General features: G+C 44.6%; 1 protein-coding gene across 2 annotated transcripts in view; it reads right to left on the bottom strand.

Annotated features, from left to right (window-relative positions):
* Positions 1-4,031: 4,031 nt before the first annotated feature.
* CACTIN (cactin, spliceosome C complex subunit) overlaps positions 4,032-19,593 on the bottom strand; it is a 67,615-nt gene continuing 52,053 nt past the window's right edge. For both annotated transcript variants that reach the window (XM_069740622.1, XM_069740623.1), the window contains exons 7-10: positions 13,154-13,346; positions 5,775-5,897; positions 4,971-5,254; positions 4,032-4,697 (exon numbers count right to left, since the gene is read on the bottom strand). In XM_069740622.1, coding sequence (XP_069596723.1) covers positions 4,207-4,697; positions 4,971-5,254; positions 5,775-5,897; positions 13,154-13,346 — 1,091 coding nt within the window. In that variant the 3' untranslated portion in view covers positions 4,032-4,206. The remainder of the gene's footprint in view (positions 4,698-4,970; positions 5,255-5,774; positions 5,898-13,153; positions 13,347-19,593) is intronic.

The raw sequence follows: 19,593 nt of genomic DNA, 5'->3' as shown, positions 1-19,593 counted from the left end.
GGGTCGATATTGACTGTTAGGATTGCTACTTCCAATAGGTGGCACTAGAGTTTTAGTCCTCTTCCTCTCTGAAGAGACAATTTGCATATTTCCCAGAGGAGCATTGCGGCTTTAAGTCTCCTCACCTCGACATGCTTATCATGTCACTCTCCGCAAGCAGAAACGATACTTCTTGGATCCCGGTCAGACGCCTCTCAATCAGCCAAACCAGATCTCCACTTTACACTGACGAGGGGCAGTACCTCGAAACACAGTGTCTGCAAATTGAGATTCTGGTTGGGCTTTTATCCTAAGTCATGTGACAAGGCTCATTATAGGGGCGACATTGACTGTTAGGATTGCTACTTCCAATAGGTGGCACTAGAGTTCTAGTCCTCATCCTCTCTGAAGAGACAACCTGCACTGACAAAACAGCCCCGAGCATTGGATAACTAAATCACTGCTTGTAATCTCACTGTGCTACCTCCTGTTGTAAATCTGACAGGCAACAGTTAGAATTCTCAAGCCGTTCTTCAGCTCCTGCTCTGGAAGGCAAAGAGCCTACGCTTCAAGATTCTGCAGGACAGTTAGAATGGATGGAGGCCCTGATGTCTCTTCCTTTGTTCCAGCCCTATTTGTACATATGCACAGGCTGGGAATAGTAGCAGAGAGTGGGAGAAGAGCTACACGGGATAGAGATGCGTGCCACTGAAAAAGCCAGAGTGCACAGAGCTTGTGTAACATAAAATTGCAAAAAATACAGCCTTCGGGTATGTTCCCAGGTGATACAGCATAGTGGATGGGATTTCAAGAAATCCCATGCCGACTATGCGTTCAGAGATGCTCGCGGCGCGTCTTTCCAGACTGCAGCATGTCTATTTATGTTGCGGAGAAGCTCCATCTCCACAGAGTAAATTACCCATAGGGTTTAATTAGATGCGGTAAAACCACATTATCTTCTTAGTCACATGCAAATTAAGTGCAGGAACTCACCTTACTACGCATATGTACTAATTTAAATAATGTCTTACCTTGTTTCAGCCGGAAGTTCACGTACACTGCCGTTCTCGCGATGAGCTGACCGCGAGAACTGCAGTGCACGTGACCGCCGGTGACCGAACTATCTCCGGTCATCAGCTTAAAGCTCCGCTGTATCTGGATGTCAGGCTGAGTGGTGGGCATAATGCCACCGTTCAGCCTAAAGCATCCAGATGTAGCAGACAAGGACTCATCATGGGACAGGATGTATATATGCTCGGCAGACAGGTAAGGATATTGTTGCTTTTTTATTTTAATTCTTACAGGAGATCGAGGGCTTCGGTGAAATAGGCGATGCAATAGTATGGTTTAATTAACCCCTTCATGACCTTGGGATTTTCCATAACTTTTTTATTTTTCCGTCAATTTGGCCATGTGAGGGCTTATTTTTTGCGGGACGAGTTGTACTTTTGAATGACATCATTGGTTTTAGCATGTCATGTACTAGAAAACGGGAAAAAAATTCCAAGTGCGGTGAAATTGCAAAAAAAGTGCAATCCCACACTTGTTTTTTGTTTGGCTTTTTTGCTAGGTTCACTAAATGCTAAAACTGACCTGCCATAATGGTTCTCCAGGTCATTACGAGTTCATAGACCCCAAACATGTCTAGGTTCTCTTTTATCTAAGTGATGAAAAAAAATTCCAAACTGTTAAAAAAAATAAAAATAAAAAAATTGCGCCATTTTCCGATACCTGTAGCGTCTCCATTTTTCAAGATTTGGAGTCGGGTGAGTGCTTATTTTTTGCGTGCCGAGCTGGCATTTTTAATGATACCATTGTGGTGCAGATACGTTCTTTTGATCGCCTGTTATTGCATTTTAATGCAATGTCACGGCGACCAAAAAAAACGTAATTCTGGCGTGTCGAATTTTTTTATCGCTACGCCGTTTAGCGATCAGGTTAATCCTTTTTTAATTGATAGATCAGGCGATTCTGAACGCGGCAATACCAAATATGTGTATGTTTGATTTTTTTTATGGATTTATTTTGAATGGGGCGAAAGGGGGGTGATTTAAACTATTTTTTTTATTTTTTCACTTTTTTTTTTTAACTTTTGCCATGCTTCAATAGCCTCCATGGGAGGCCAGAAGCTGGCACAACTCGATCGCCTCTGCTACATAGCAGCGATCATCAGATCGCTGCTATGTAGCTGAAATGCAGGCTTGCTATGAGCGCCGACCACAGGGTGGCGCTCACAGCAGGCTGGCATCAGCAACCATAGAGGTCTCAAGGACCTTTAGGGTTACCATTCTAATGCATCGCTGACCCCCGATCATGTGACGGGAGTCAGCGATGCGCGCATTTCCGGCCTGATGTGCCGGTTAAATGCCACTGTCAGCGTTTGACAGCAGCATTTAACTAATTAATAGCGGCGGGTGAATTGTAATTTCACCCGCCGCTATTGCGGGCACATGTCAGCTGTTCAAAACAGCTGACATGTCCAGGCTTTGATGCGGGCTCACCGCCGGAGCCCTGCATCAAAGCGGTGGATCTGACCTCAGACGTACTATCCCGTCCGAGGTCAGAAAGGGGTTAAGAATATTAAAGGAGTCTGTGTCATTATTTCAATTAAAATACTTTATTCTGGGTGTATCTTTATTTACCATACAACTATAGGATTAGTAATGGATAGGTGTCTTATAGACGCCTCTCCATTACTAAGCTGTGGGCTTGATGTCACCTGACAATACAAAGGTGACATCAACCCCACAAATATTACTCCACTTGCCACCGCTACAGGGTAAGTGGGAAGAGGAGGGTAAAGTGCGACAATTGGCGCATCTTTGGATGTGCCAATAGTGTGGCAACTGCGGGCTGCTATTTTTAGACTGGTGAGGGCCAAAATCCATGGGCCTCGCCAGCCTGAAAATACCAGGCCGCAGCTGCCTGCTTTTTCCTTTGCTGGTTAACAAAAATAAGGGGAACCCCACGTTATTTTTTTGGGAGGGGATCCCACTATTTTTGCTAACCATCCAAGGTAAGCAGACTGCTGCGGCCTGGTATTATCATTCTGGTAAGGTTCATATACATTGGATCCTTACTGGCCTGAAATACCAGTCACAGTAGTCGGCTTTACTCTGGCTGGTTAACATATATAGGAGGACCCCACGCTATTTTTTTTCCCGTTATTATTAAAAATGAGGGGAACTCTCTCTATGCTTTCCTCCACTTGCTGTGTCATGTAATTCCAGCTGTGTCACAAGATTCACCTTATTTAAATTAGGACACATGCGTAGTAAGCTTTGTTCCCGCACTTAATGCGCATGTGACTAGGAAGATAATGCGGTTTTACAAAAATCTAATGAAAGTCTATGGGTAGTTTACGCAGCAGACTGAGCGTCTCCGCTACATAAATAGACATGCTGTGGTCTGGAAAGACGCACCGCATGCGAGTCTCTGCGGGTGAGCCGTAGGCATTGGTGCACACACAGTGAGAATGGGATTTCTTGAAATCCCACCCACTATGCTGTAATAGCTGGAAGCTGCAGGTTGAATGCTGCAGATGTACACAGCATCCAACCCGCAGTGTTTACTGTACTTGGGAACATACCCCAATATATTTGCAAACCGGAAATCCCTTTTTTTCTTCCCAGAAGCCGACTTTCAATTAGCTTTATTTCAAGTAACAAAAAAAAAAAAAAAAAAAAAAAAAAAATCGCATGCAATGAAAAAACGCAAAAAAAAAATGCATGTAAAAAATGTATGAAAAATGCAGGTGACCAGCCAGTGACATTAGATGCAGATTTGGTGCAGATTGCACCTGCGTCAAATCCTGAGCCATTCCTGATCGTGTGCACATACCCATAGAGATCTGGACCACCAAATCAACGTGCCTATTAATGACTCTGTCCAGTGTTCATGCGCTGAATAGCAGAACGCCACAAGCCACACAGTAAGAGCATGTGAGACATGTGGCTCGCGAGCCATAGGTAGGTAACCCCTGGTCTATAGTATACGGCATTTGTGTCAGTTAAGGAAAAGACACCAGCAATAAAATACAACAGGAACACTGATCTGATTTAGTGACCAGCAGATCCACTCAATTTCTGCAAGTAGTTTTGTTTATTTGTAAAACTAAATATAAAAGCAGACATGGCTGCAGGGACAAGAGCAAATGTATTCATTTTTATATTAACAGTCCATTATACAATCAACATTTACAAGTAGGAAAATAAATCTTGTTATCTGTCATCTTCGGTAACGATACCTCTTAAAGTGGAACCACAACTGGAAAATACCATTGGAAAATTGGCAGCGAAAACCATGTCGGTGAGAATATTCCCACTCTCTGTTCACAATTTTGAAAGCAATGTCCTCATATGGTGGTCCTGCATGAAATCGAAGAATTGCAAAGTCCTTATTGTCTTGGCAAGCCTCAAGAAAGTACTCAGGAGTTGATCGTTTGTCAATCAGGTCAGGGTAGAAAATATTAAACTTATAGCCTTGCACAATTTTTGGAGGAGGATTGTCAAAGTCATAGTGAGTCTGGTTATACTTATTCCATTCAAAGCCCGTATGCACACGGTTAAAAAAGCGAGGTTTTCGAGGCCTGTATTTGTCTGCCCACAGATAAGCTTTGCTTGTGACTGGAATTTCCACACTAAACTGAGCTTCATCACCATCCATGCCTTCTTTTGCCTTTCGGATAAAGATGTCCTCAGGGCTCTCACTTGCATCTCCTGGAAACAGCAAAGGTATTCCAAATTAGTGAGGCACTGACATGCCAGTAGTATACAAGTATCATACACCTAACGGAACCTAAAGTATTTGTACTTCTGCTTCATATAGCCATAAGGATGATGTTCTACAACCCATTCCCATCTCAAACAAGTATGCCACATTTCTGAGACGAGTGTTCTCAGCACAATACTTGATAAATCTCCAGGGCTTCTCTTGAAGTTTAACACTAAATACAACATTACTGATGTCTTACATGTCCACCTCCGCCTTACCTGTCACCTGCATTTGCTGTCTGCACAACACCAGTCTCTGTTGGTCTTCCTCAAAGTCAACTACATGTGCATCAAAGGGCAACTCCTGGTTGGTCAGCAGCTTGGGACTGTATCTGCCGGCATCGTAATCATTCAGACTCTGTTGTATAAGGTCTTCTTCCATGAGGACAGACTCTCCACCTTCATCTTTACCTTCTTCATCTGCTGCCTCTTTAGATTCCTCAGGTGCTGCAGCTTCAGTGGATGAGCCAGGTTGCTCTGACAAAGGTTCCTCCCTAATTTGTCTTTAATTTAATAGATTGGAGAACAAGAAATTGCAAAAATTAGTGAGATTACTGAGATGTGAAATAAATTTAAAAATAGATTATGCCAATCACACAAATCTCACATCTGGCAGTACCTCCATATTTCGATTATTAAGGCTTTAAGAAGATGCAAAACTCATCCTAAACAAGTTCTCACTTTCAACCTAGTCAAGTGGTACAAGCCGGTAAATATCAGAAATATTTTATAGCAAATATTTAAAAAAGGGCAGTCCAATATTAATACAAAAAATTACCTCAAGGTAGTAGATGTAATAAAACAACAAAATACCTATTAACTAGCAGATCCATCGCATCCTGCCGATCCAACAGGGATGACATACTAATGACAAGCATGTGACCATTGCAATTATTCGCCTGGACCCTCCATCGTTGCTTTGTGGTCAGCATGTCATCAATGCAGGACAATTAACAATTGAGGATTTATCAAAAACCTTAATTACCCCTTTAACTAAATAGCAACACTACTTTATGGCTTTACCTTTCATCAGGGGAAACTGGTTCCTGTTTTATGATTGGAAACAGAGGTTCACTCTCTACCCCTTGCTCTTGCTTAAGCTTGAATAGCTTTTGACGTAAAACATCCTGGTGACGTTCTCGAAGCCTGGGAGGGAAACAAACATGTATTGTACTGTAGTAAGCACAAAAGAAGACTGTAGGACAGACAAATGGAAACGGTGTTCAAGAGAAACACTGGAGAGGAACCCAACCGTTACGAGCTTACGATCTATAAGGAACAGGGAAAGGTCAGAGCAGGCGTTACACAGGTGGGGGTCATGCCGAAATAGCAATTGTGGCGTGGAGGTAAACTTCTATGGGAGTTTGGCTCTAAAAGGTGGAGCAACCATGAGAGACGTTTTGTATGTGTAAGAAGATCACAGTACTCTAACAATGGCAACTTCAACCCCACCCAATGTGGCATGTAGGGGGCCATCTGTAAACTAGAAAAGGTATATAGCTAAGGGTTCTAAATTGGATCCTCTGACAAAAGTGACAAAGGAAGGCAGCAGAAGAGGAGAGGAGTTAAGGTACCTTCACACTAAACGACGCTGCAGCGATCCAGACAACGATCCGGATCGCTGCAGCGTCGCTGTTTGGTCGCTGGAGAGCTGTCACACAGACAGCTCTCCAGCGACCAACAATGCCGGTAACCAGGGTAACCATCGGGTTACTAAGCGCAGGGCCGCACTTAGTAACCCGATGTTTACCCTGGATACCATCCTAAAAGTAAAAAAAACAAACGCTTCATACTTACCTACCGCTGTCTGTCCCCGGCGCTCTGCTTCTCTGTACTGGCTGTGAGCACAGCGGCCGGAAAGCAGAGCCGTGACGTCACCGCTCTGCTTTCCGACCGCTGTGCTCACAGTGAGTGCTGGAAAGCACAGCGCAGAGGGACAGACAGCTGAAGGTAAGTATGAAGCGTTTGTTTTTTTTACTTTTAGGATGGTATCCAGGGTAAACAGCGGGTTACTAAGTGCGGCCCTGCGCTTAGTAACCCGATGTTTACCCTGGTTACCAGCGAAGACATCGCTGAATCGGTGTCACACACGCCGATTCAGCGATGTCAGCGGGAGAGCCAGCGACCAAAGAAAGTGCTGGCCCTCTAGCCCCGACCAACGACATCACAGCAGGATTCTGATCGCTGCTGCGTGTCACACTGGACGATATCGCTAGCCAGGACGCTGCAACGTCACGGATCGCTAGCGATATCGTCTAGTGTGAAGGTACCTTTAGTCTGCTGGCGTCAGAGCTTGCACAAACATTTGGAAGTCTACAGTAGGTGAGGGGCAATTGAAGGGTACCCTCCTAAACAATGTACTGGCGCATACAACGACAATGGGATGTTTAACCCCTTGGCGTCAGAGCCAGTATTGGCTTTTTATTTTACCAGACCACACTTCCAGGAGCCATAATTATGTTTTTTTTCCAACATAGTCCTATGTGGGCTTGTTTTTTTTTTTACGAATAAGGTATATACAACTTTATGGGAAAGTATAGGCACAGAACAATTCTGCCACATTTTTTGAATTTTAAATTTTGTTATTCATCATGCTGGATAAAAATGTTAAAGAGAACATGTCACATGAAAAATATACTATTAATCGACAGATATTGGTTTAATCTGTTGGTTAATAGCATTGCTAACCTGCTCAGTGCTGGCACTTACAACCCCACTGCCAGGAGTAAGGGTATGTGCACACGTCAGGTTTCTTTCCTGACAAAATCCTGAGAATTCTGCCAGAAATCTGCGTTTTTTTCTGCGCGGATTACTCGCGGTTTTTGCGCGGATTTTTTGCGGATTTTTAGCGTTTTTTTTTTTCTTCCTGAATGACCTTTTTGCCATGGAATCCGCAAAAAATCCGCAAAAAGAATGAGCATGTCCGTTCTTTTTGCGGAATGCGTTTTTTTTGCGGAAAAAAACGCTAACATACGCACAAAAAATGCGGAATGCATTCTAAAAGATAGGATGCATAATGTTAGCGTTTTTTTACCGGATTTATAGCGTTTTTATAGCGAAAATCCGCAAAAAAAACGCTAAAAATCCGGACGTGTGCACATACCCTAAATTAACTGTATGCTGAAAAAGAGAATGGACAGCACCTCCAAAAGTAATACATTGATCTTATGCCGCTAGGCAAAAATATACAGTGTGTCCGTAAAGTCTTGGTGCACTTTTGACCAGTCACAGGATCTATTTATAGTTTACATTTTGGCGCCCTTTCTCTGGCCCAATCATATCAGATCTGATCATGAGGAGAGATAACAAGAACCAATAAAACAACACAAACTCATTTAAGCTGTTGCTGAGCCCCCAGTCGGATTAACCCCTGATAAACTGAACTCTGATTAATACACTGCCAGGTCTGTGATATCATGCAACCACAAGCTTATGCCAGCAGTGTGGTTTTCCATACCAGATGTGGACAGTACAGAGGAAAGATCAGTGTGTTCTGTGGCTCGGTAAATTCGAATCCATAACCAAAGTGCTATGTTGGTATTGGCGCGTTTATAACGAAGCGCCACCACAAAGGAATAACATTACTCGGTGGGATAAGCAGTTGAAGTTTGGTGGAGAAACCCCGTTCTGGTAGGCCATCAGTCAGTGATGAGTCTGTAGAGGCTATATGGGATAGCTACCTAAAGAGCCCTAAAAAATCTGTACGTGCGTGTTCTCGACAATTACACCTCAGCAAGACTACAGTTCATAAAGTGTTAAAGAAACGTCTCTGGTTTACAGGGTACAAATTGCGGTTGTTGCATGCTATCAAACCGGCGGATAGACCCAAACGATGCTACAGATAGGCTTAATGAGATCGACAATGATGCAAGATTTTGCAGAAGATTGTGTTTAGCGATGAGGTGACCTTCCATATCTGTGCACATGTTCATCAGTAACGTCCGAATATGGGCTGCTGAACATCCTCATGCCTACATTGAGTGCGAACGCAACACCCCTATAGTGAATGTGTGGTGTGGCCTGATGCATGATAAAGGTGATAGGTATGAAACTGTGAGAGTTTTTCTTTTATTTGGAGCAGATTTCACATTTTTATCTTTTTTTGTTGCTTTCCAGTGACTGGTCAAAAGTGCACCATGACTTTATGGACACACTGTATATAACTGAACATGAGGTTCTTAGTTTAACATTCCGATCAGACTGTATGAAGCCCACTGCCACGTCACGGCATACCTCGTGGTGGGTCCTACCGCCCTAACGGAGCGGAGCTGTGCGCTGACCACCGCCACAGCGGCGATACACCGGCAGGGTGGACGTCCTTGTGCCTCACAGCGCCCATGCTGCAAGACTGAGCCCCCATGACTCCAGACCACGCCGCCCAACCAGCACAAAACCACAGCAACAATGGCCACCACACAGCACCCACACCAAATGAAAGGAGCAATGAAACTCACCTTCCTCAAGCTCTTCAGTGAGAGCAGAATGTGCCAAGTGGGAGGAGTGCAAATCCAAAGAAAAAAGCTAATTTAAAATCACATGTGCCAAGTGGGAGGAGTGCACATCCCCCCCCCCCAAAAAAAAAAGGATAGATCATGCAATATGCTGAAAAAGAGAATGGACAGCACCTCCAAAAACTTATACATTGATCTAATTTTATTTTTATTCCTCCCGGCAGCATTCGTGTTTCAGTCACGGAAGCGGCGCTGATGCTGTAACCGCGCCCCTGACCCAGGCTGACACTGGCTCTGCATTAGGACCAGGGGTGCGGTTACAGCTGACGTTCTCTATACACAGAGCAGTGACTGAACCTGTGTTGGCGCCGCCCCCGTGACCGAAACCTGAAAGCTACTGAGAGCAATAAAGTTTATTTTCTCCTTGCAGCGGTGGTCTATGTATCAGGCAGCTTCAGAATGCCATTAACCCCTTCACCCCGTTGTCAGTTTTCACCTTCCTGACCGGACCAATTTTTTCAATTCTGACCATGATGACTTTATGAGGTAATAACGCTTCAACGGATCCCACCGATTCTGAGACTCTGTTTTTTTGTGGCATATTGTACTTCATGATAGTGGTAAAATTTGTTCTATACGGCTTGCGTGTTTGTTAGAAAAAAAAATAATTGGAAACTTGGGGAAATTTAAAAAATGTTGCAATTTTCAAACTTAAACCAGAGAGTCATATCAGACAATTTGTTATACAATTTTTATTTGTTAGAAAGTTATAAGGGTAAAAGTTGACCAGCGATTTCTCATTTATACAACAAAAATTGACAAAATCATTTTCATGGACCTCATCTCATTTGAAGTGACTTTGAGGGGCCTACATGACAGAAAATACATAAAAGTGACTCCATTCTAAAAGCTGCACCCCTAGTTAATGATAAACTTACCTGGAGCAGCCAGTGCCAGGCAGCAGCTGCCAAGGCAAACAGGATCATGGGATGCATTAAAAGAGGTCTGGATACACATGATGATGAGAGCATTATACTGCCTCTGTACAAATCCCTAGTTAGACCGCACATGGAGTACTGTGTCCAGTTTTGGGCACCGGTGCTCAGGAAGGATATCATGGAACTAGAGAGTACAAAGGAGGGCAACAAAATTAATAAAGGGGATGGGAGAACTACAATACCCAGATAGATTAGCGAAATTAGGATTATTTAGTCTAAAAAAAAGACGACAGAGGCGATCTAATAACCATGTCTAAGTATGTAAGGGGACAATACAAATATCTCGCTGAGGATCTGTTTATACCAAGGAAGGTGACGGGCACAAGGGGGCATTCTTTGCGTCTGGAGGATAGAAGGTTTTTCCACCAACATAGAAGAGGATTCTTTACTGTTAGGGCGGTGAGAATCTGGAATTGCTTGCCTGAGGAGGTGGTGATGGCGAACTCAGTCGAGGGGTTCAAGAGAGGCCTGGATGTCTTCCTGGAGCAGAACAATATTGTATCATACAATTATTAGGTTCTGTAGAAGGACGTAGATCTGGGGATTTATTATGATGGAATATAGGCTGAACTGGATGGACAAATGTCTTTTTTCGGCCTTACTAACTATGTTACTATGCTCAAAACCACATTCACGACATTAACTCTTCAGTGCTTCACAAGAACTGAAGTAATGTGAAAGGAAAAAATGAACATGTAAAATTTGTGGAAAAAAAGTTAATTCAGAGTTTTGTTTTCACAACTGTAACAGGAGAAAATGGACCCCAAAATTTGTTGTTCAATTTCTCCTGAGCATGCCGATACCCCGTATGTGGGGGGAAATGACTGTTTGGGCACACAGCAGGGCTTGGATGGGAAGGAGCGTCATTTAACTTCTGGAGAGCAAAATTGGCTGGAATCATTAGCGGACGTTATGTCACGTGTGGAGGGCCCCTGATGTGCCTAATAGTGGAAACCCCCACAAGCGACCCCATTTTGGAAATTAGATCCCCTCAGGGAACTGATCTAGATGTGTAGTGAGCACCTTGAACCCCCAGGTGCTTCACAGAAGTTTATAACGTAAAGCCGTGAAAATAATAATTATCACATTTTTCCCCACAAACAAAGTTATTTTAGCTCCAAGTTTATTTTATTTTCACAAGGTAACAGGAGAAAATGGACCCCAAAATTTGTTGTGCAATTTCTCCAGCGTATACAGATACCCCATATTGGAGTTCAGATTTTGCTGCACTTGTTTTAGGGTGCCATGTCACATTGGCATTGCCCCTGAGGTGCCAGAACAGCAGAATCCTCCAATAAGAGGCCCAGTTTATCAAACTATACCTCTCAATGAATCTAGGGGTGCAGTGATCATATTGACACCACAGGTGTGTCAAAAAATTACATTTTTTACCACTAAAATTTTGTTTTAGCCACAGATTTTACATTTTCACACTGTGGAATGGGTAAAAATGGCACCAAAATTCGTCCCACAATTTCTGCTGAATCACATTTTTTGATCGCTTTCTATTCCTATTTTTGGGAGGCAGAATTAACAAAAAACAGCAATTCAGGAATTAGTTTTTTTATTCTGTGCAGCATGTGGCAAAATTGATAAGGAGGCTTTATTCTTAGGGTGAGTATGAATAAAGCGATGCCCCATTTATATATATTTTTTTTGTTTTGGCACCTTTACATAAAAACTATTTTACAGAAAAAAAAATATTTTTGCATCGCTTTATTCTGAAATCTGTAACTTAATTTTTCCACTGAGCTGAATGGCAGCTCGGAAAAGATAACATTTACAGCTATACTATTTTAATATTTACATTCATCCTTTTGATCGCATTTTATTTCACTTTTTGTTCGGCGGTATGATGAAAAAGTATAGTTTTCTGCCTCTCTTTATTTTTCATGTTGTTAACTGAAGGGGTTAACTAGTGTGACAGATTTACATTTGTGTTGTTCCGGACGTGGCGATACCAAATATGTGTACTTTGTTTTTACACAAATAAATGTATTTATTGGATTAATATTTTTACTCTGCAATGCAGGGCATTAGATCTGTGCATCGCGGGCAGGAGGAGGCGTGTCAGCTCGTGCTCTGAGCTTTAGCTTACAGACCACCATCCCTGGGTGAGCCCGCGGCCATATTTCGGCCCAGGGTCACGATGGAGATCATCGGCGTTGTGCCGATGGGAGCAGAGGGGGAGCTCCCACCTTCTGCGATACCCATCGATGTCACTATTGAGATAAGAAGGGTTAAATGCCTGTGATCGGTGCTTTAAGGTGTCAGCTAACACCGTCATTTGATTGTGGTGTCGCTCAGCGTGAGCCCGCGTGATTGTCATGCAGTATATAAACAATGGTTTGACGGAAAAGCAGCTCGTGAACGGGTTAACAAACATTTTTCCAAGTTGCGTTTTCATTTTATTATTTTAATACTTAAAAACATATTTCTATTTCTCTTCCTACAGTGCTTACCAGTCCTGGGTCCTTGGACATATAATCCTTGGATCTCATGAATAATACACCGTAGAATTCTGTTCTATAATGTGTGTTATCAAGTGATTGACTGACATAATCTGATTGGCTGAGTGACATAGAAGACAGTGTAAGGCCAGAGCAACCATATGCACCCTACGATCATTCTGTAAGGGTGGCGAAGGGCTAACAAAGTGAGCAATCACTATTGAGAGCATGATCTAAGAGGTTTAAGTGATGGGATCAGAGCTTTCTTTGGTCTTGGCACACGTAGCGGACGCCTGGATGTGTATAACAGCTGGCACCTGCTGTGGATGGCACAAGCACAACTGTACACCCAATAGTGGGAAGTCACCTGCAATCTGGACTTTGTCACATCCACTTGCAGGAAAAGGTAGATTGCAATGGACAAAAGCTGACCAGCTCAGTTTTGCTTATGATCGTTATCAGGAATCTAAGACAATTGCAAGATGCAGACAATCTTTCCTTACCTAGCTCTGGCCATGTAAGCACGAAGCTGCTGGAGCAGGCTCTCCCAGTAACCGATGTCAAGATTTGGCCCACCTGCTTTTATCTTGCTCTCAATCCCTTGAGATATGGCCTGTAGCTGGCTGTAGGTCTTTCCTTTAAATACAGCTTGCACATCAGTGCTGACGGAGGCATTTACCCCCTCACGTCTCTCTCCTAAAAGTAAAAAATAAATAAAGTTTTAAATCAATGATTTTGATTCAATCTTGATTTCGTCTTTCTTCTTTTCTAACGAGGGAGGGTGTGACCTTAGGATACATCCCTCTTTACCAAGGTGTGCAGGGAGCACGTTTTCTTGATGTTGCTATGATATTGGGGCGTTCTCACAAAACCTTCAACCATTTTGTTGCAGTCAATAGGGTCACAAAAATGCGTTGAGAAAATAAAAAAAATGCACATCAATTGCCAAAGATTTGAGAGGAATCAAATGTGAAGTGACTAGGAACCCATTATCCTCCAGTGCTCATACTCCAGAGCTGTAACCTCCTTGGCCAGATGTACAAGGTGCTCAGTGCTCAGAGACATGGCCGACCACCACTGAACAAGGCACAAAAGCTGAAATGAAAACAGATTTTTCAAAGGCTTCATGGACTGATGAGAAGAGAATGACTCTTGACGGACCAGATAGATGTACCCATGGCACAGACCTCCACTTCAACTCAGACGCCAGCAATGCGGAAGTGAGGTACTGCTATGGGCTGGCATTATGAAATACAAGTTAGTTGGCCATTTTCAGGTTGCAAATGGACTCAAAAACATCTCCCAAAACTACTCACAGTTTTTAGTACACACTTTCTTCAAGCAGTGGTACAGGAAAAGTCTGCATCTTTCAAAGAAACTTTGATTTGTCTACTGGACAATGCTCCAACTGCATGCATCGAAGTACTCCACTGCTTAACTAGCCTTAAAAGATGAAAGAATAATGACATGGCCCCCTCCTCACCTGACCTAAACCCTATTGAGAAATTGTGGGCCCTTATTAAATGGGAGATTTATAGTGAAGGAAAACAGTACACTTCTCTGAACAGCATTCTTGGGAGGCTGTGGTTGGTGCTACCCAAAAAGATGATTTACTTTATTGTAAGAGCAGCGAGACTATGGAAATCTGCCACATAATACTGTAATGCAGCGGTCCCCAACCTGTAGCTCGGGAGTCACATGTGGCTCGCGGTCCCATGAACTGTGGCTCGCAGCTGTCTGCCAACTTGGTGCATTAGCTCCAGATTTAGTAAACTGGTATGAAGAGCACATCTCAAAATGGTGAGCTTTGTGAGAAGGCCTGCAGAGAAGAGCAGATCTGGGTACACATCTACTGGTCTTGGGGGTTTAGAGATAGAGATAATTAAAGTATGGTTTGCTGGAGACAGGATGATACTACCGGTCAGAGGAGGTGCTTGAAGCTGGATGTGACTGTGTTGGGAGTGCGTGATGGGAGAATGCTGGGTGTGGTGGGAACCCCTGGAGCTTGGTATACTGCTTCGGGGTAATTTGTGTGGAAAATCTTTGGTTATCATTATACCCGTAATAGGGGCTTTGGTTGCCACTACTGTGAGGGGGGACAGGAGCTGGATGTTGCTCTCGACCCTCTTGCAGAGCGGAATGTGGCTCTCAAGGTCAGAAAGGCTGGGGACCACTGCTGTAATGGTTGATTCCCTACAAAAGTACAAGGAGGACTTTGATGCCTTTCTTGAAACATATAATAGCACGTTATGGGTACTAGATTCTGTGATGTGGCGTTGATCCAGGGAGCTAGTCTGACATATGTGGCGTTGGGAAGGAATTTTTTGCCTAATATGGGGCAATTGGCATCTGGATCATGGGTTTTTTGCTTTCCTCTAGTTCAACATGATGCAGATTAGGCTGAACTTGATGGACTAATGTCAAACATAAAAATATGAAAATAAATAACTGAAAAATGACATTCATGTAAAATGCTGTTCAGCTTCAAATTTTTCATTTTCATAAGTTGTAATAAGAGAAAATGCACCTACCGTGTTTCCCCGAAAGTAAGACCCTGTCTTACATTAATTTTACCCCAAAAAGTCCCACCCTGTCTTACTTTCGGGGGAGGTCTTACATTAGCCGAAAAAAAAAATGACAATTTCTTTTTAACCAATAAATTAACATTTATTAACATGCTGAAGAGTCGGTCATCACCAAACAGTAGAATAAAACAAATGTAGCGTATCAAGAATATCTTGTTACTACCGTATTACCGTATGACGGTATTTCCATGTATAACATGTAAAACAACGAACTAACAACAACAAACAGTCTGAATGAGTTATACTGGAAGATAAAACAAGATTTATTCCATCACAACCAGGTCATCATCTTCAGGAACATCATCATAAACATCAACACTCTGAGGTTCCTCTGGATTTTCTTGGGGCTCTTGGGGCTCCATTTCCACCTGGATCATTGGCCCATACCTGTCATGTGTTGCAACGGCACTGTCCTGAAATGAGCAGGTCTTGTCCAGGTAGCCAGCTCGCAGTGCATTAGCAACACAGGTGTCAGTTATCTTTCCCCATGAGTTCTTCACCCAGTTAACAATCTCAGGCAGTTTTGGCTTAACAAAGTTCCCACGGACGTTCCTCTCCATACGGTTTTCAATGTAATCATTGATTTCTGCACGGAGATTGTCCTTGAAGGGCTTGTTAATGGCGATATCCAGAGTCTGGAGATAAGCCGTCATCCCTGCCGGAATCATGATCTGGTCGATTCTTCGCTCATGAAGGAAGTTCTTCATGTCCTTGGCGCGGTGTGTGCTGGCTGCATCCCAGATCAGCATCCCTCTTTTGTTCCCGCGCATAACAAGCGGCAGCATTAAATCAAGCCACTTCCTTATAACCGCTTGTGTGGCCAGGCTTTTTCAGTTTCCAGCACATAAATGCCAGACACCCTCTCAATCTTGTCCTTCTTGCCCTTCGCAATGAGTAAAGGTGGGACTTTACTGCCATCCAAACGAATCGCCAAAATGCAGGTGACACGTGCACTTTCATAAGCGGTGGAGGGAACGTACACAGAGGAGGCACCTCGTTGGTCAATGGTGGTTTGAGCTGCTTGGCCCATGAACACGGCAGTTTCATCCAAGGCAATCATGTTGGAGAGACCGTACTTTGAGAAGTCAGTGTCATCCACAAACTTCTTGTATGCAAATGCACGCTTAACAATCTCCGCATCTTCCAGCCTAAAGAGGGTCGTGGATCTTCTCAACGACAGGTCATTGCGCTCAAGAAAGTTATCCACCCAGTGCTGTGATGCCTTGAATTCCTCTGGGGAAATTTCAAACTGGGGTGCCACAGCAAGGGCATATTCCTGAATCTGAGCCCTGGTCACCACCAATGTCTTCGCTCTCCTGTCAGCAACCCACTCAAAGACCAGGCTTTCCAGCTCGGTATACATTGGTTGCCGACCACATCCAACCTTGCGCTTTTTAGCCATGCCGCTCTCCACTTGCTCACTGAGGTGACCGTAATCTGCTCGCCATTTACGCACCAATCGTTCACTCAACATTTTTTCCTTGCAGAATTCTGCCATATTTTTGCCCCAAGACTCTTCCACTATTCCTTTTTTATACTCCACGGAGTAGCTCTTTCTTTTACCGCTCCCGGAAGCGCTCATGTCTAGGGGTAAAAATATACGGTACCGTATCAGCATTGTTTATCATTCAGTATCTCTTTTACAGTACAGTACTTAACGTTACACCGTTCAACTGGAAAGCAGACAACAAATCAAAGTACGGTAACAGTAACACACTACGGTACGGTACTGTACGGTAATTGCCGTATACCTGCCTACCATAACAGTGCCGTATCCCACTGCACACAGCCCCATACCCCATAACAGTGCCATATCCCACTGCACACAGCCCCATACCCTATACAGTACATGTTTCCCTACTTGGTTTTTAAATGCTGGACGTTTTCCTCTGCGGTGCAGCTGTGGGTGCGGAAGGCCTGTGCTGCAGGGAACGCTGTGCCAATCAGCAGGGAAACAGCGGTGACGTGGGGCTGGGGTGGCCAATTACAGCCCGAGCTGCTGGGCCAAACAGCACTCGAGCTGATTGGCCAATCAGCGCTCGAGCCGGGGGCCGGCGGTGACGTGGGGAGCAGGGGCGGCCAATGAGCTGTTGAGCTGGGCGGATTGCGGGGTTAACACTGCGAGTTAACCCCATGAGCGCTGGACCCGCCCAGCTGCACCTGAGGACACCTCTGGAGCCTGGGGACCCAATGGGGGACAGCGGCGGCCCAAAGGTAAGGGCCTTACATTTCACAGCGGCCCCCCCAACCCTGCCTTACATTCGGGGGAGGCCTTACATTGGAGGACCCCCCCGAAACCCCCACCCTGTCTTACTTTTGGGGGGGTCCTACTTTCGGGGAAACACGGTAGAAATGTGTACAGCAATTTCTACTGATCAATTCAATACCTGGCATGTGGTTGTAATCTATTATTTGGGCACACGGCATGGCACAAAGAAAGTAGTACTATTTGACATTTGGAGAGTAATTTTTGTCTGGAACGGATTGTGGACGCCATGTCACATTTATAGAGCCCCAAAAGCATTGAAACAGCAGATACTCCCCGCAACTGACCCCATTTAGGAAAATACACCCCTTGGTGATCAAAAACTATTGTTTGGGCCAAGCAATGCCCTCTTTGTGAAGTGAGTCTCTGTTCAATATCATACCAGCAGCAGAGAGATAAAGATATGATAAATGGGAATAAAAACTAACTTTTATTGATAACTAGAAATAGGCCCGATGCTATCGCATTGGGAGTGCGGTGAAATTAACATCTGTGTATGCTTAGTGGTGCTGACAGGAGCAGCGGACATGGCTCACACCGTTTGCGCTTTCCAACATATCTTACAGTTGTGGATGTTACTGCGCCTGCGTGGGAATAGCGGAGATGTGTATGTCACTCGCACTGGCGCAAGTGACACTGCCATGGTGCCTTGTGGGATTCGGGGACAGCGGCCGCAAGTCCCAACTGACGAATATATATGTATGTTCGCCTAGCTTTTAACTGAAGGGGCAGCAATGATAAGCAACAGCATATTTTTATTTATTTTTTTAAACACATTTATGACAGGTCTTTGTACTACAACTCCCAGCATTGTCCTGTGCTGTGCAGCTGTCAGGTCTGCATTGAGGGCGGCAGGACGCGGCCGGGTCGCACTCACCTCCTCGCTGGGGCTGGCCACAGGGTGGCCGCTCTGTCCAGCAGGGTCCTGGCTGCGCCGCTATCGGTGCCCATGTTCCGGGTGTGTGTGTTTCCTCTGCCGCCGTGCACTCACTGTGCAAAACTCCGCCTGAACTCTCTATGTAGCGCGACTGCTGCGGCACAATGACTGGGCAGCCGTCCAGCTCTGCGAAAAGTGCGGTGTAAGGCTGGTTTCACACTTGCGTTTTCATCTCATACCAAAAACCACCCTACCATAAAGGTACCTTCACACTAAACGATATCGCTAGCGATCCGTGACGTTGCAGCGTCCTCGCTAGCGATATCGTTCAGTGTGACATGCAGCAGCGATCAGAATCCTGCTGTGATGTCGTTGGTCGGGGCTAGAGGGCCAGAACTTTATTTGGTCGCTGGCTCTCCCGCTGACATCGCTGAATCGGCGTGTGTGACACCGATTCAGCGATGTCTTCGCTGGTAACCAGGGTAAACATCGGGTTACTAAGCGCAGGGCCGCGCTTAGTAACCCGATGTTTACCCTGGTTACCATCCTAAAAGTAAAAAAAACAAACGCTTCATACTTACCTTCCGCTGTCTGTCCTCGGCGCTGTGCTTTCCTGCACTCACTGTGAGCACAGCGGCCGGAAAGCACAGCGGTGACGTCACCGCTCTGCTTTCCGGCCGCTGTGCTCACAGCCAGCCAGTGTAAGAGTGCCTGCACCGCTAAAAAAAGAGTTGGAAAGTGCCAAGTAAAAAAATAGCAAGCAGATGTATTAATAAGTAATAAGTAATAGCAGCTGAAATCCTATATACCTCACTATGTGTCCTTCCTTGTGTGCCCATCAGTGACCCCGACAGCGCCGTTTCGCCTGGTGGCTTCTTCAAATAGGGGCATGTATGTGCGCTGCATTGCCCCGTATATTTATACCCCCACTCACAGCTGAATCCAATGTCGGCATACCTGGTTCTCCTCTGCGCATGCGCCGACAAACGAAGCTCCCTCATAATGTAATCCCTCATAATGAGGGAGCTTCGTTTGTCGGCGCATGCGCAGAGGAGAACCAGGTATGCCGACATTGGATTCAGCTGTGAGTGGGGGTATAAATATACGGGGTGATGCAGCGCACATACATGCCCCTATTTGAAGAAGCCACCAGGCGAAACGGCGCTGTCGGGGTCACTGATGGGCACACAAGGAAGGACACATAGTGAGGTATAT

This window comes from Ranitomeya imitator, chromosome 1 (genome assembly GCF_032444005.1).
Source record: "Ranitomeya imitator isolate aRanImi1 chromosome 1, aRanImi1.pri, whole genome shotgun sequence".
Lineage (NCBI taxonomy): Eukaryota > Metazoa > Chordata > Amphibia > Anura > Dendrobatidae > Ranitomeya > Ranitomeya imitator.
This window is presented reverse-complemented; position numbering and strand designations above follow the sequence as displayed.